Here is a 16,439-nt window from a genome sequence, read left to right as displayed (position 1 = left end):
GTACACGTCCAGGACCAGCCACTTGCCCAAAGCGTCTCAAAGACAGCCTAGACTTACTTTCAACCGGCAGCAGACCCGCCGCCCCACAGCACATCCTCACTGAACACCCAGCGGAGGACACAGCAGCAGATGGGCCTGTCAGCATCACACCCTGGCAACATAGCACTCCACCACACCGTCACAGTCACACTGCTGAAGTAGCCATGACTCCTTGGAGCGACCCCTCTTCTCGGATACCCTTGTCCTAAACAATCCTGAGGGCTACCCTCAGGACAGGCGGCGCAAAGACGGGCCCCATTAAAGCCTCGGTGTCGTCTGGAAGCAGTCGCCGTTGCGCTCCGCGCGAGTCGCAGACGTCGTTACACTGCGCACGCGGCATAACGCCGGCAGGACCTGTCGCTGCCCGCAAACCGGCACGTGGGTCCGCCTGGGCTTCCCATCGGAGGCCACAGACTGGGGAGTTACAGCGCCTCGTAAGGAGAAGGTCTGGTCTAGCACTGCTGCGTGTGAAGATTGCGTAGGGAGTGGTTGTTTGCTGACATAATGTCGCCAGCCCAAGGAAAGTTGGAAATCATACGAAACAATTTCTTCCTTTACGCCTCATCCAGATTGCAAGCGTGAAGTTCAGCCAGTGAGGATTCCAGGCGAAGGTTGAATAACGCAGAACTGAAGCATAGCGACTGAAATAAAAGCTACGTACATTAAATACTATACGTATGAAACCCTCTTACAAACTGATGTTCCCTAGACCTTCCACCTACAGTACACTCGGCACGTCATCACCCTACTCACAGATCATCCGTCACAGTGACCCTTGCCCTCCACACAGATGGCCACTGCCCGTCACTAGCAGTCGCGGCGACCGTTGACGGTCACCGATGGCAGTTGACGGGTGATCACCGGTGGCTGCTGGCGGTCACCGGCGATCACCGATGGTCGTTGACGGGTCACCACCGGTGGCACCTGACGGGTCACCACTGGTGGCCACTGACGGGTCACCACCGGTGGCTATTGACGGGTCACAACCAGGGGCTGTTGACGGGTCACCATCGATGGCCGTTGACGGGTCACCACCGGTGGCCGATGACGGGTCACCACAGGCGGCTATTGACGGGTCACCACCGGTGGCCGTTGACGGGTCACCACCGGTGGCCGATGACGGGTCACCACCGGTGGCCGTTGACGGGTCACCACCGGTGGCTGTTGACGGGTCACAACCAGTGGATGTTGACGGGTCACCATCGATGACCGTTGACGGGTCACCACCGGTGGCTGTTGACGGGTCACCACCGGCGGCTGTTGACGGGTCACCACCGGCGGCTGTTGACGGGTCACCACCGGTGGCCGTTGACAGGCGCGGGCCGGCCGGCCAGCCGACTGGCGGCCGGGCGCGTGACCGGTGAGCCGTCCCTCTCGGACGCGGCCGCCGTCCGGCAGGCTGGACGCCGCGGCGTGGAGAACCTGCAACACGGCCGGCCGTCAGCGCCGCCGCGCCCGCCGCAGCCGGCGCACCAGCCTCGGTGAACGGCAAGCGCACAGCCCGTGGACGCCTCGGCACTGCAGAAGGTTAGTGAAACGCTCGCGCTCCCAGAGCTTCATCACCATTGATACGAATGATGAATCTATGGGTACGTGATGGCAAAATTCGACCTTCAATGATAGTCACTGATCCAGAGACATCGATATTAACATTTTTTATGTGAATGTATCTGGATACGCCGTCAAATTGCCGGCTCATCCCGGGATGCCGAAGGATCATTATTATTGGGTATGCATGGCGACACCATTACTATTCAAATGGCCTTGGTAACCAGATCAGGAGCATCCGTAGGTGTCGCTATATATTCGGAGAGACCTCGTGTTGTACGAAGTGAGCCCTACGCTCTGTTGTCGGCCGCGTCGATACAACTGCACAAGCTGACGGTTCGCTCGGTAAAAATGCGCACCTACCGACCACATCTCTGTACTCGAGACGTCCACGCGCCGGCATGGAGAGAGGAGACATGCCATCTGAGTCCATGCATCCCACATCGCCTGCTACGGACTTTTGTGGATGTTCTCGCTCAAGTCGCGCAAGCTGTGCGTGTCACACAATGCTCTGCGTCGCCACACTGACACAGCTCTGGGGGGTCAGCCTTCCGCCCGTTCTCGAGAAGCAGTGCGATGCATGCGATGCAAGCATACGGAACTCACTTCTGAATTCGATTGGCTTCGGGCTATTCAGTCCTATTTGGGACACTTAAGCACTAAAAAGCGGATAAACCGTGCAAAATACATAGAATAAAGCGATGAGGAAAGATGAAAAAATATTCCACAGGTTTCTACCAAAGCGCGATGCGCAACTGAATCGCACGGTGTAACCCTGTCGGGAAGCGATACGGCTGAGGTCGAAATGGCTCGTTGCTCATTCTGCTGAGGACAAGCTACTGTACGCCTGGGAAGAGCCGCACGTGCGCACACGGTGACAGGATCCGATGGACAAAGGATGCGTTGACCTGGCTTCCGAACCGCATGCTCCCTCTGTTAATGGTTTGCGCGGTCACGCAAGAGAACATATCACCACGAATAACGCATGACAGAGAAAGTGCAGGGCTGGAACTGCAAGAAATAAGCTGAAGAGATGCACAGCGTTACGCGGAGTGACGTGTGAAGGTCAGGCAACAGCGTTACCACATCGAAAGCGCGCCGAGCAGCTTCAGCACGTGGAATCGAACCACGGGGACAAACGGGTCAGCCCTCAGGCGGTGGCCTCTGCCGGGCGGATCTGCAGGCTTAAGTTCTTGGCGCCGCTGACAGATGTCGCGCTACTCACGGCCGCGCCGCGCGGGCGAGCTCGGGCCCAATCAGGGCCAGCACGGGCGAGCTGCGCGCGCGCCGCCGGGGGCTCGGAAGGCCGCAAACGGCGACGGCGGCGGGTGGCGGCGACGACGGCGGCGGTCGCGCGGCCGGCGTGGCGCGCGCCACGTCCCGCCGACGTCTGGAGGTCAGAGCGGCACAGTCATAGGCGCGCCCAGGGACGCCCTGACGAAGGCAAGAGCGCCTTTGACAGGACTGAAGTTATTTTCAATGACGCCTTTGGAGGGAAATTGTCGAAGTCATCGCTCTGAAGGGTACGTTGCCGAGGTAGAGTTAACTGAAGTCAAACAAACTTTAACATGTCCAGAGTTCTGCTACCGTCACGGGATCTTGACCAAATTTGGTTCGGGCGTTGAGGTGTTGCGCCTGTCACGAAATGAAATTTCATTCCATTGGCTGTTGCAAATCGCCAAATATTGCATAACCACTGCCAGAAAAGTGGCACAACTACCTAAATAGATTGCAGTTATCATGCATTTTTGTCCGATCCGCAACGTGCGGATTCTCGCTTGGTATGGATGGATGAATAATTTTGTTGGCTCTTCACTTTTATGATTTCTGGAATGTTGCATCTGGAGCATTTTCATACCTTACCGCAAAAACGTCACTGAGCAACAAACTAAAAAAGGACCAAACAGACCTATTTAGAAACCCATTTTTAACACGGTGCCTGCCGAACAAAAGCTGGCAACACACCGGGTGCTTGTTATTTTAATATCTGTGATTCATTTGTGTAGTTTACGAAGCATCCAAGAGATGCCGCCAGCGTCCGTACTCACGCGGAGAATCGTTTCAGAACTTTGACCGCGGGTGAGGGCGAGTGCATTGAGTTCACACGCTCTGAGGAGGGGGAAACTGGGGCTACGCTCCGTGCCGACCGGGCGGATAGCCGAAAACCTCTTCAGAGGGTAACCGAGGGATAACTCACATGAACAGGATACTACTTCCACTACTACTGCCTGCACTTCCACCGCTACTACTACTGTCGCTTCTGCAGTAGCGCAATCTCCTGGCTGCGAATCCCCTGGCGCGCCTCGACTACCCGCCGAGACATGCGTGCCATTGGAGCTTTACGAAGCACTCAGCTGCTGAGGCTATATGGCGTCGCCTGCCTCTCACCCTGGCAGGAAGGACGGGCACCGCGGGGAATCGAGCCCCGTGCCTCTGGTTTCCCAGACGCGCAGTGGTTAACAGACGACGCTAACAGCAGACGCGTTAACCACTACACTACCGGCACCCTACCCGCCGAGAGGGACACCTCACATCTCTATGCAGCCGCTGCCGGCGCACTGCGCTCACACCACCCCACCCCACCGGATTCGGACCTCGACCAACAGCCATCCAAACATGAGGACGGTCCGGGAGTCGGACCTTCAGCACGACCGTGCTGCTGCTTGACGCTCCGTTCCCTGCGGCTGACGGGCTATCCCACGGCAGCGTTCTTGTGCCGTGCGGCGATCTTATGCTTTCTCCAACGATCCCAATGTTTCTTGTGCTTTGGAGCCGTTTCGTTACAATTCAAGTTATAAATCCCGTTGTCAAGCTAGGTCCTGAGATCGTGACAAGCTTCATGCATTACTAACGCTTAATATTATTTTACTTAATTTATATATATATATATATATATATATATATATATATATATATATATAATATCAAATATATATAAATAAAATAATACTTTTCCTTACTTAATATTATTATCATATAATTAATACTTGATGTATTATAGGCAGTTACTGGAGAGTTTGTCGGCTTACGTCGCCTGGGCGCTGACTGCCCACCGGAATTGCCCAGCAGAACTGCCTGCACCGGAACTGATCCGGATATCGGAGCGTACTCCGCGGTCGGAGCCAGACGACGCCAGGCTGTGTCGGGCTACTCAGGAGTCGGATGAGGAGTGACTCAATAGACCGCGAGTCACGGACGCAGTCCATCTCACTGGGCTGGAGGCTGGAGTGGACGACTGGCGCGCCTGAATATCGCGCGGTGTACGAGGCGTCCGCGTGAAACATCGCATACAGCGCGAGGCATCCGCGTGCCACGCATCACCCCGAGTGCGAGGCATCCACGTGTGACACATCACCCCGAGTGCGAGGCATCCGCGTGCGACACATCACCCCGAGCGCAAGGCATCCGCGTGCGACACATCACCCCGAGTGCGAGGCATCCGCGTGTGACACATCACCCCGAGTGCGAGGAATCCGCGTGCGACACATCACCCCGAGTGCGAGGAATCCGCGTGCGACACAACACCCCGAGCGCAAGGCATCCGCGTGCGACACATCACCCCGAGTGCGAGGCATCCGCGTGCGAGGCGTCGCGCGGAGTGCGAGGCATCCGCGTGCGACACATTACCCCGAGTGCAAGGCATCCGCGTGCGAGGCATCGCGCGGAGTGCGAGGCATCCGCGTGCGACACATCACCCCGAGTGCGAGGAATCCGCGTGCGACACATCACCCCGAGTGCGAAACATCCGCGTGCGAGGCATCACGCGGAGTGCGAGGCAGACATGTCGGTCGCACCAAGCGTCAAAGCCCGCACCTTGGCTGACCTCCGACCTCTGCGGGCTGGGTAAAGCCATCGGGTACCGCCGGTCAGACAGCACCGAGGTCAATCACCCTGACGGACCCACGGGCGCACGGCCTGTACCGCAGCAGCAGCCGCCGTGCGGAGGCCTGGTGCCCACTGTATGAGCCTACTGGGTCCCCGACATGATCCAAATCTCTAAGTCGACACCCTGTGTTGGTCCCTGTGCCGGACGACTCGACCCGGCCTCATCGCTCCGAAGACCTGACCTGAACCCCTGCCTGCGGAAGCCAGTGGCCTGAAAGCTTCGTGAACTGACGTGAATCCCTGGCTGTGCGTTCCGCTCTGATCCCGTGGCTCCGTCTCCTGGCCTGAATCCCTCGCAATGTAGCCTACCCCGAACCCCTGACCTGACCTGAAATGACATCACTGGCTGAGTGATTTGACCTGAAACCCTGATGGTGTGAACTGACCTGAAAACCTCGTTGCACGACCTGACCCGAATCAGCCAGCTGCATGGCCTGACCTGAATCCCTGGTTGCGCGAGCGAACCAGCACCTGGCTGCGCCAGTTGCAGACGCTGGGGAAGAGGCTGCGGTCCACGGTGACGGCCTCCAGCGCTCGCAGCACGTCCAGGTCCGCGGTGGTGGGCTGGCGGCTGTGAAGGAGGCCGAACTCGCTCAACTCGACAATCGCCTTCAACTACGGGACGCCACTCGCTGGCGACACTCATTCATTGACAATGAAAGTTAACAAAGGCGGTTGGAACGGCGGTATCATTGGCGCCTTCACAAGGCTGCTTACCGAAGGTTAAAACTGCTTCGGATGTGTAGTCCTCTACTACCGCTCTGCAGCAATACGGCACGAGATTTCGCCACACATGACAATGTTCACCGACGGAGATTCTGGTGAACATTTGCTGATAATGACGGCACGTGAACAACCTTGGCCATCAGTTCACAGCGCCAGCTCCCCCTTCGGTGAACTGGCCCGCGTATGAACTTCTGGCCAACCCGTGCACGAGCTGGCCAGCGTACAAAATTCTGGCCCGTGTACGAACTCGCTGTACGGACAGGTTAGGGACGCCAGTTGCCATAGACTGACCCGCAGATGAACACCTCGGGCGCCTCGTCGGGCGTGGCTGGCGAGCCCGAGCCGGCCGACGAGGGCGGCGTGTAGAACTCCTCGCCGTCGCTGGCGTCGCTCTCTAGCTCCGCCGGCAGCGGCTCCGAGCACTGACGCTGGCGCAACAGCTCGCGCAGCCGGCCGCGGCGCGGCGCCGCCGGCGGCGGCGGCGGGGGCGCCACCTCCACCGCCTCCTCCTCCAGCGAGCGCTCGTCCAGCCGCAGCTCGTGCAGATCCCGGCAGAGCGCGCTGACCGGCGAGAGGGGCGCGGCGCGCGGCGTGCGGCGGCTCGGCGGCGCCGGTGGGGCCGGCGGCGAGGGGCGGCCGGCCGCCTCCAGCCGCTGCGCCGCCTCCTCCAGCTGCGCGGTCTGCAGAGCCGGGCGATACCGTCAGCGCCCGCACTCAGCGCGGCGGAGTGTTTGGAAGAGTACCGGCAAGGATTGCTGCTCCCAGCCATGGGCCAATTGCCGGCGGCGTTGCATACAGTCGACATCCGGTCCGGTGCCCGGACTGAGCCGCACAACTGCGTAGGTCGGAGACGTCGCAGTCTACAGCACAGGGTGCGTTCGTACCGCCCCCATTCCAGGCGGTCGGACGGCGTCGTTGAGCAGCGCACATGATTCGCCTCAGGGAGCAGCGGATGACGTCATCGGACCACACCCCCAGTCTGCTGCCCACCCAGGGCCCTGATCCGGGCTCAGGGACGGCAAGCACCACCACCGCAGGCGCGGAGTGAGTGATGCACGAACGCCAACGTCGAGCCCAGCTCTACAGACCGACCACAGCATTTCAGACTTGACGCTCCGCACCACCAACACGTCACCGCACAATCTCTCCCGACATCCGTGCGGTGACTCACGTCCGCGCCACCCACAACGGGCCGCGGTCCTCCCACGACCGCCGCCGCCACCCTCACCGTGTCGAGCACCGCGCAGCCCTGCCGGTGCAGGTGCTCCTCGAGCGCCTGCAGCCCCGCCTGGGAGCCGATGTCCAGGTGCCGGTCCAGGAACGGCCAGTACTCGCGCCACTCCACCGCCAGCTCGGACGCCAGCCCGCTGGCGGCGGCCGGGCGCGCGCCGACGTCACAGGCGGCACACGGCCGAGGCGTGACGCCACGTAACCCCCGTGACAGGCACGTGACAGACTCGTGAAGGACTCTTGATAGATGGTGGCAGACTCATGACGGAGTGATGAGAATGTGACAGAAGCATGACACACTCGCGATCGACTCGTGAGAACGTGGCAGACGCATGACAGACTCGCGACCGACTTGTGAGAACGTGACAGACACGTGGCAGACACGTGACAGGCTTAGTTACACTCATGACAGACCGTAACGGACTCGTGATCGATTCGTGAGAACGCGACAGACATGTGACAGACCCGATCACAGACTCGTGATCGACTCGTGAGAACATGACAGATCGTGACAAACTCGTGACCCCCGGCCAGTCACAACAGCGCTCAGGCAGGCCTACGCTGCGTGAGGAGGACGGCTGGTGGCTGTCCTGTCCAACCACTGATCAGCCCGTCGCCTGACACCCTCATCACCGCCGTTCCACCGTCCAGTTTCGAGCATTCCCCGCCACCGTCCCCGTGCGTGCACCTGGCCCACAGCCGTCTCTTCGGCGGCTGACCTCTGACCATCCTCCCGGGCTCCACGTCCAAAGCCCACCTCCCGGAAAGCAGTCCGCCCAGTCGCTGCACACGCGCGCATTCATCCGCACGCGCGCTGGCATGCACCCACGTGTGTGCATTCCATGCATATGCACACTTGCAGATCCTCGCACACCCATGCACACCTCGCGTGTACAAAGGTGTCAGAGCGCACGGGGGCCGGCTACTGAGAATCCAATCCGAGGGCCAAATCGGTTCCGACATGCTTTGCATGGCCGAAACACGAACGCAGCCCACACCTGCCAAGTCACAGCGTCCAGACCCCGCCATTCAGTGGCGGCCACGCTGACGCCAACGCCCGCCGACATCACACCGCACCACACCCCGCCGCGCCAACACACGGAGACAGGGCCGGAGACGGAGCACGGAGACAGAGCCGGAGACGGAGCACGGAGACAGGGCCGGAGACAGAGCACGGAGACAGGGCCGGAGACAGAGCACGGAGACAGAGCACGGAGACAGAGCACGGAGACAGAACCGACCTACGGGCGGCGTTCACTCACCGGCCGACCCGTTCCCAGCCCTTGCTGGCGTCGCTCAGTCGAACGTCGTCCAGGGCGTGCGCCTTGCGGCTGCGGAGCGGGCTGACGCTCAGCGGCGAGCGCCAACGGCGGTGGAACTCGTCCGCCAGCTGGCGCGGCATGGGGCCGGCCCAGGCGCGCGGCCGCAGCGGCGAGCCCACCGGCGAGCCTAGCGGCGAGTCCGGACTCTGGCGGCGGGAGGCGGTAGCCAGGTAACAGCGGGGTGTAGTGTGGAGTTCGGACTCTGGCGGCGGGCGGTGGAAGTCAGGTAACACCGGGGTGTGGCGAGGAAACCAGACTCTAGCGGCGGCAGTCAGGCAACAGCGGGGTGTAATGTGGGGTCCGCGCCCCAACTCCTGCTAGACGAAGGAGAAAACCAGGGCACGGCATGTTGTCTGATTATTACAATCATAATCATGAAGTTAATTTTACCGATAAAGAATGAATGATACACAATGCAATGAGAAAGCAAGCGAGGGGAGTAAGAGCACCGACTTGCACCGGTGCTGTTCCGGCCGACCCACCCAGCTGGGGTCAAGGTCACCGACCTTCACCGGAGCGAGCGCGCGTCACTGACCTGCACCGGGGACTCCCCGACTGGCCTGCCCTGCTGTGGCGAGCAGGGCGGCGCCAGCACGGGCGGCTCGCAGCCGTCCGCGTCTGCCAGCACCTGCACGTAGTACGGGTCCTGCAGCAAGAACGCCAGCTGGCGCGCCGCGTCCGCAGACTCGCCGCCCTTGCTTTGCTTGCAGATCACCTGCCGGGCGCGCACGGCGTCACGCCGGCTGGTGCCGCGTCACGGCGTCACGTCACACGGCGACGCGTCACACGGCGTAACGTCACATGGCGTAACGTCACACGGCGTCACGCTGGCTGGTGCCGCGTCACGGCGTCACGTCACACGGCGCCACGCCACACGGCGCAACGTCACATGACGTTACGTCACACGGCGTCACACCCGTGCCGACTGGTCCCGCCAGGCCAGGCCAGCTCCCGACGGCGGCGGCCGCTGCACCCGCGGCCCATCTGCAATCCCAATGACTTGTCCCTGTGTCCGAACAGCTCGAGCCGCTGTCCGCTGTCTCCCTGGTCTGCTGCGCGTCTCTGTGACCCGTTTGAGCGCTTTTGACCCGCCCGTGTCTCTCGGTTGTCCCCTGTCTCGCTGACCCGTGAAGACCGTCTTACTGACCCTGTCTTCAAAGACGACTGTCCCTTCCGCCTCTCATCCATCCTCGTGTCTCTCAGCTCTCTTCGCACGTTGGCATCACTCCTGGTTCCCTGGCCAATCCCTTGCCTCTGCGCCAGCGCGCGTCCCTGACCTGCCACTCTGCTATGACCGCTTCCTCGTCCCTGCGCCGCACCCGCGTCCCTGACCTGCCACTCCGCTATGACCGCTTCCCCGTCCCTGCGCCGTACCCGCGTCCCTGACCTGCCACTCCGCTATGACCGCCCCTCGCCCCTGCGCCGCACCCGCGTCCCTGACCTGCCACTCCGCTATGACCGCCCCTCGCCCCTGCGATGTACCCGCGTCCCTGACCTGCCACTCCGCTATGACCGCCCCTCGCCCCTGCGCCAGCGCGCGTCTCTGACCTGCCACTCCGCCGTGACCGCCCCCGCCCCTGCGATGTACCCGCGTCCCTGACCTGCCACTCCGCTATGACCGCCCCCTCGCCCCTGCGCCAGCGCGCGTCCCTGACCTGCCACTCTACCGTGACCGCCCCTCGCCCCTGCGCCGTACCTGCGCCCCTGACCTGCCACTCCGCTATGACCGCCCCTCGCCCCTGCGATGTACCCGCGTCCCTGACCAGCCACTCCGCTATGACCGCCCCCTCGCCACTGCGCCGCACTCGCGCCCCTGACCTGCTCGGGCGTCTCGCCGAACTTGTTGCGGACGTCGCGCTTGCAGGCCGGGTGCCGCACCAGCTCGCGCACCACCTCCACGTGACCGAGCTTGGAGGCCAGGTGGAGCGGCGTCTCGTACGTGCCCTTGGTCGGCACGTTCAGGTAGAGGTCGGTGACCCGCCTGGCGCGCGCGGATGCCACCTGCCGAGGTCAGAGGTTACAGGTCAGATTCGCTGACTGGCGACGCCTGGCAAGAGGGACATGCGCGGACAAGACACGCCAACAGGAGTAAACAGCTGGCCCAGGCAGGCATGGGCCCAAGCGGACGGACGGTGGCGGTTGGATTCGGATGGAGGCGGTTACCTTGGAGACCCCTAGCCCACAGAATATAGTGCTGATGGTGTTTAATCCAGTTGTTGGTGCGCAGGCGGGAGTCGGCTAACATTCGTCATTTCACCTTTTGCCACTCACATGTCGCACCCACCGACAAGCCCCAAACGCAGGCTTCATTGGCTAGTCAGGGCCCATCGCTTATCGTTCCGGAGCGGCCTGTGACAGGCAACCTGCACTTGACATGGTAATTACAGTTCGGGCGGCGTCCCTGGCGTACGTTCATTCGCACCGGGGCCCAGGGCCAAGCCTCTGACATGGCATACTGCCAACCATCCAGAGGCCCATCCAGGACATGCATCCAAACTGCACATCAGCATTCTTGGTCAGCTGCAGTCAACTGTGCAAGCACGTCCTGGCCACGCATACTCTGAAACACGGCTCGCGCACACGACTTCTAGCATGGGTGGGTACAGCGCCTGACATACAGCCCTGGCACATAACACGCATGTCGCCCGAGTACAGCCTTTGACGTGTAGAACCAGCGCCCACCGCCCATCGTCCAGGTGAATCCTCTGACACCCCCGCCCGGTTCGCATCAGGCTCTACCCACATCCAAATAATTATCTTCCTGGTACACTCTCCATCTTGCATTATATCTCACTACCATTCTATCATTGACTAAGACTACGACATATGGCTACTGACTATGACTATAACATGATTGTTGACTACTATCATTGATATGACTATCATTCTATCATACTATCTGGACTCGAATCCCAGGTCCACACTCTGACACACACCGCTCGTCCATCGTCCCGGTCCAGCCGCTGACATCGCGTCCCCGCCCGCTCCGGGCCGCTCGTCCCGGCTCAGTCTCGGACCCACCTCGGGCTCATCGTCCGGGTAGAGGATGCGGAAGAAGCCGGGCTCGGCGACGGCCTGCAGCAGGCGGCGGCAGACGGCCGGCCGGCCGTGCAGCGCCGCCAAGTGAAGCGCGTTGTGGCGCGGCCCCTCGCGCAGCAGCGCCGGCGCGTCGCCGCTGCTGACCAGCAGGCGCGGGTTGCGCTCGACGGCCGCCGCCACGGCCGCCTCGTCGCCGTGCTCCACCAGCGAGCGGAACGCCTGCCGAAGGCGCACAGGGCGCGTGACGCCGGCGGAGGGCGGCCACAGGGTGGGGGGCACCGCGTAAGTCGGTACCGCACGTGGACAACGTTATTGTTTCAGTCTCTTTTCGCTGTCTGTACTCATGGGCCGACAATGGAAACATGTCACGGTTCAACCACGTAAATCTGAAGTCCGAGCTCAGCGGCAATGATGAAATCTGGAGTATTAACCCGAAACTGGCTGGCCACTGCACTACATACATCCCGCCCTCCGCTGCCAGCGTGAGGTTTGACACGAAACGCTCCTGCCCCCCCCCCCCCCCTGACACGGAGCCCCCAGGTCACAGTCTGCTGCAGTCTGCCGTCCCAGCCCGCTCGGCACGTGGCGGTAGTCACGCGCTCCCGGTCTGACCGACGCCCCCGGCTCCCGCCTGCGCGAGGCCCGACGCCGACGGGAGCCGGCCGAGCGTACAACGACGGTCCCGCCCCGCCCCGCCCCGCCCGAACCTCACCTGAAACTCCGGCCGGGTGGGGTTCCTGAAGGGGGACGGCTTCTCGCCGCCCGCGGCGGCGGCCGGCGCGGCCGCGGGCGACGTGGGCTCGGCCGGCTCCAGTCTCTGGCCGCTGTAGACGGCCGCCAGCTCGCGACACGTGAACTGCTTGAAGCGGGCCGTCTTGTGCGTGCGCACCGCCGCCTGCACCTCCTGGATGCTGGTGCACACCAGCGGAACATCTGCCGGGGAGCACCGCATCCGGTGCCGGGTGTGACCTCACAAATCGGCGTCCAACGGCTCAGCGGAAACTCATCTTTCGACGAGCGCGGTCGGAGGCTCCTATTAAGAGCACAGTACGCAAAGATCACCGCACCAGCGTCTGCTGCTCTACACGAGGCCGTGCTCGGGACCAGCAGTCACATGGGATGATCATCGAACCAGCGCCACAAACGCTGCACCTACATAGTTTCATATGCAGCAGCTCCGGCGAATGGTCCAAATAGGCCAAGCTGCCCTGTAACTAAAATGTTGCTTGCTTGTGTTGTCTCATACATAAATATGTTGAACTTGCTCTAGAGTGCTATTCAGAGTGCTATTTAGTACCTAGAGCACTATTCAGTAAGCATTTAGGCATAAGATATTATAGCCAGTTCCACTAACACAAAACTTTGGAGCTGTAATTTGCTGAACACAATAAGTCTTGCAATGAATATAAATCAGATACCCTACCACTTCCATGATTTGCTTCTGCTCCCTGAAGTGAATAACTGATGAGAAATGAATGCTGAAACACCCCTGATCGTCACAAGAGACATGAGGAGGATATATGCATGGCTGAATGTGTGTGAGTGGTACAGTATTGAAGATTCAACTTACCCTGCAATTGCATTTAACATGATAAGCTCACATGCTGTCAAGGCCAATCAGCATGTGAGCCAGTATGTGAATATGTACTGAAACAGGTATAAGTGACTTGTGACTGCCACCAGCAGACTGGTAGCCAGGTATTTTGGGAAGCCAAAGACCAAGATGACCATTACCACAGCACAGCAAAAACAAACACAAAATGATGCATTGCTCTTTGTGCATACCCACCCATACAGACACTAAATTATTGACAAACCAGAGTTTGTGGACATGGCACCACTTACCCTCTGGTCTTTGGGCACCTTCAGGCAGACCTAGGTTGACACCATAAAATGTTGATGGATGATTTCCAGCACTGAAATAAGAGAAAGTCCATTGCTCATTATCTGGTAACATCATCTGAACATCTGTACCATTTATCAAAAGGCTATAATGACACAATCAGAGCAGACATCAAAGCACCATATTGATTTCATTATTCCTGCCAAGGTAAATGTCATGTAAACAGGAAACTATAGTTCTGGGGCAATGAATGGTGTGCCCATTTTGCAGTCATTTTGCAAACAATCAATGCAGACCAGGGTACTGTTTCACAAAATAGGTTGGAAGGGGCTGGGGAGGACAGAATGGTGAAAAATTGTATCATGAAACCTACCCCAAAGACACACTTCTTTTCAAAGTTAGGGGTAGGGGTGAGCAAGGGCTGAAGCTCAAGAGGAGCAGGGGTGTGGCACTGCAACTGAATAGAAAACTATACCCTGGCTCTATGCTTAAGCATAAGAAGTGTTTAATGAAAGTGTAAGGACATAAAGATATTGGGGCAAAAAGGAGCCACTGGGGTCCATCAAGGCTGACCTACCTCAAGTTTCACATGCATTCTCTAAACTCATCTTAGCACCCGACCTGTCTGAATTTAGCTATAAATGACATTCTTAGACCTTTAGAGCTGGTCCAAATGATTTCTAAATGTTACTGGAGGGGTATCTGGATCAACAAAATGCTGAATCAACAAAACAGTTAGAGCAGAGTAAACTGTAATTTGCACCAGTAGTCCTTTCATCATGGTACGGTTTTTCATGAATTTCTTGTTATCATGATTGATGATGATGATTTGGGCTTTGGGGCGCACTGACTACATTGGTCATGTGGCGCCCATATAATGATTGATGGCTGCCTTTTGTTTTTTATTCATGCTTCTTATATAATGCAACTCATAACAGGCCATGGGTCAAGACAGTGACATTTGCACCATAATTCAGGTAATTCCAGGAGTTTTGTAACTCACTGCCAGCCTGCAAAAATAACATTTATTGCACTGGAAGCTGAAGTACATCAGTGCTTCAAACTTTGTGCTTGTGTGTACTGAACAAAAGCCAGCCAAGCTTGCATTGACTTCAACCATTACTCTTGCAAAAAATTTTTGCAGAATATCTTTGCATGATACTGCCTTTGTAATATCATAGCTTCAAGAAGCATTGGCCCTGCATGCATTTCAATTAATGGTGACTGTGCCCAACTGAGAGCTTACATTTATGAGGGAAATGCATTGAAATTGTTGCCAATATTTTCATTCTGGTACAGATCCCACATAACATGCATTGCCATGTTTTTAAAGAAAAGTTATAAAAATTCTTTTCTTTCATTTTTTGCCCAATGCTTCAGAAATTTTGGGTTCACTTCATTAAGATCATTTAGGTGGTGAGACCAAATCCAGCAAAACTTTCAGTACAATATCAAAATTACTTACAATGCATGGTTGTAAATAGGCCACAGCTGTCGGTATTGTTGTCAGTGGAAAATGTGGGGCATGTTTACATGCTTTCACATTTTAGTTAATCATGTCCTACCAGTAACAGCTTTAGCTCTCTGGGTCCAGACTACAAAATATGTATGTTGCTCTGACCATGTCCTGCCTGGCAGCAGCATCACTGAAACAATTCCAGTATTTGTGCTCTATAGACTTTGGCATTGCGAGTTCAGTGCATAGTACTACCCATTTCAAACCAAAGGGAGCCAATTTTTCAGGGAAATAACAATGTTGTAAGGGTAATCTCAAGACAAAATACTCTGAAGACATTTTTCAAGCAAAAAACATTACAGAAATCAGAGCAATTTAGTATGACCTCACTTCAGCACATGAGAGCTCAAGGTTCTGGTCACTGATGGGTGGGTATTTTTGGGTATTTGGGCAGAGGGTATTTTTGCAGACTGGAGAAGGGTGAGTTATTCCATTCTTTTCACCATTTTCACTCTATTACAATTCCAAAATTACACAAAAACAGTAGCAGTGAGTCAGAAAGAGCAATAATCATGAGTTCAGCACAATCAACACTGAAAGACATGGTGTAAGGTAACGTGACCATCCTGGGAATGGCTCAATTATGGTCACAACACACCTGCATATACAGTCAGGTAAATAGGTGGAAACTATCTCCCACTACCTTAGATTGCCATTTTCAAATCAACAGGTTGTAAGCATATCAACAGGCGGGCCCATGGTGACGTATGGTCTGCACAAGCGGCTCAAACTGACTTAAAATAGGAGCATGTGGCACGCATCATCCATGATCATGCGCCTACTTGTAGGTCCACGCAACGTTTCATTACCTTCTGGCATCATCTCCTTCGCTCATGTCAATGTACTTGTTATGCCAGCTGTGGACGTAATACAGGAAACTGCGAACGAATAGTTTGTCCAGGGGCGCTGCCCTGCATTACGCACCCCCCTTAACGTCTTCACAGAAATGACGCGTTGTTTAAAAATATCACAGTTTCTGCCTTTCATGCGTTTGTTTTGTATGATACCAAACCTACCAAATAGTTAAAAAACTTCATGCGCAAAAAGACCTCTGTACCAGCCGACAAGAATGATTTTTCTGTGCGATGTCGTTCGACGTTGGATATGCCCACTTTATCTCAGTGGGCCATTGCAAATAACACTAAAACATGTGAGGTGGTCAAACAGACTTCGTTTGAAATCGATTAACCTTTGAGTTCACTTCTAGGGGGTGTCTCATCGCTATGAGTGGATTCAGCTTTCGAGTTACGTTACGTTACGTTAGGAGCCAAGTTACAACAAGCTCACAAGT

General features: G+C 57.3%; 1 protein-coding gene and 1 long non-coding RNA gene across 2 annotated transcripts; both read right to left on the bottom strand.

Annotated features, from left to right (window-relative positions):
* Positions 1–224: 224 nt before the first annotated feature.
* On the bottom strand, positions 225–6,595 carry LOC119113337 (uncharacterized). Its single transcript, XR_005095891.1, has 3 exons — positions 6,490–6,595; positions 5,912–6,043; positions 225–1,461 (listed from the first exon to the last, which is right to left on the bottom strand). It is a non-coding gene; the product is annotated as an uncharacterized LOC119113337 (long non-coding RNA).
* A 304-nt stretch (positions 6,596–6,899) lies between these two features.
* On the bottom strand, positions 6,900–16,087 carry LOC119113398 (ankyrin repeat and LEM domain-containing protein 2). The gene is made up of 10 exons (XM_037237720.1): positions 15,958–16,087; positions 13,635–13,705; positions 12,502–12,722; positions 11,970–12,008; positions 11,772–11,825; positions 10,569–10,751; positions 9,286–9,465; positions 8,691–8,896; positions 7,427–7,565; positions 6,900–6,953 (listed from the first exon to the last, which is right to left on the bottom strand). The coding sequence occupies exons 1-10, from the start codon at positions 15,981–15,983 to the stop codon at positions 6,900–6,902; spliced, it is 1,173 nt and encodes a 390-aa protein (XP_037093615.1). The 5' UTR covers positions 15,984–16,087.
* Positions 16,088–16,439: the final 352 nt, after the last annotated feature.

Source organism: Pollicipes pollicipes, unplaced genomic scaffold, assembly GCF_011947565.3.
Source record: "Pollicipes pollicipes isolate AB1234 unplaced genomic scaffold, Ppol_2.1 Scaffold_7262;HRSCAF=8765_pilon_pilon_pilon, whole genome shotgun sequence".
NCBI lineage: Eukaryota > Metazoa > Arthropoda > Thecostraca > Pollicipedomorpha > Pollicipedidae > Pollicipes > Pollicipes pollicipes.
This window is presented reverse-complemented; position numbering and strand designations above follow the sequence as displayed.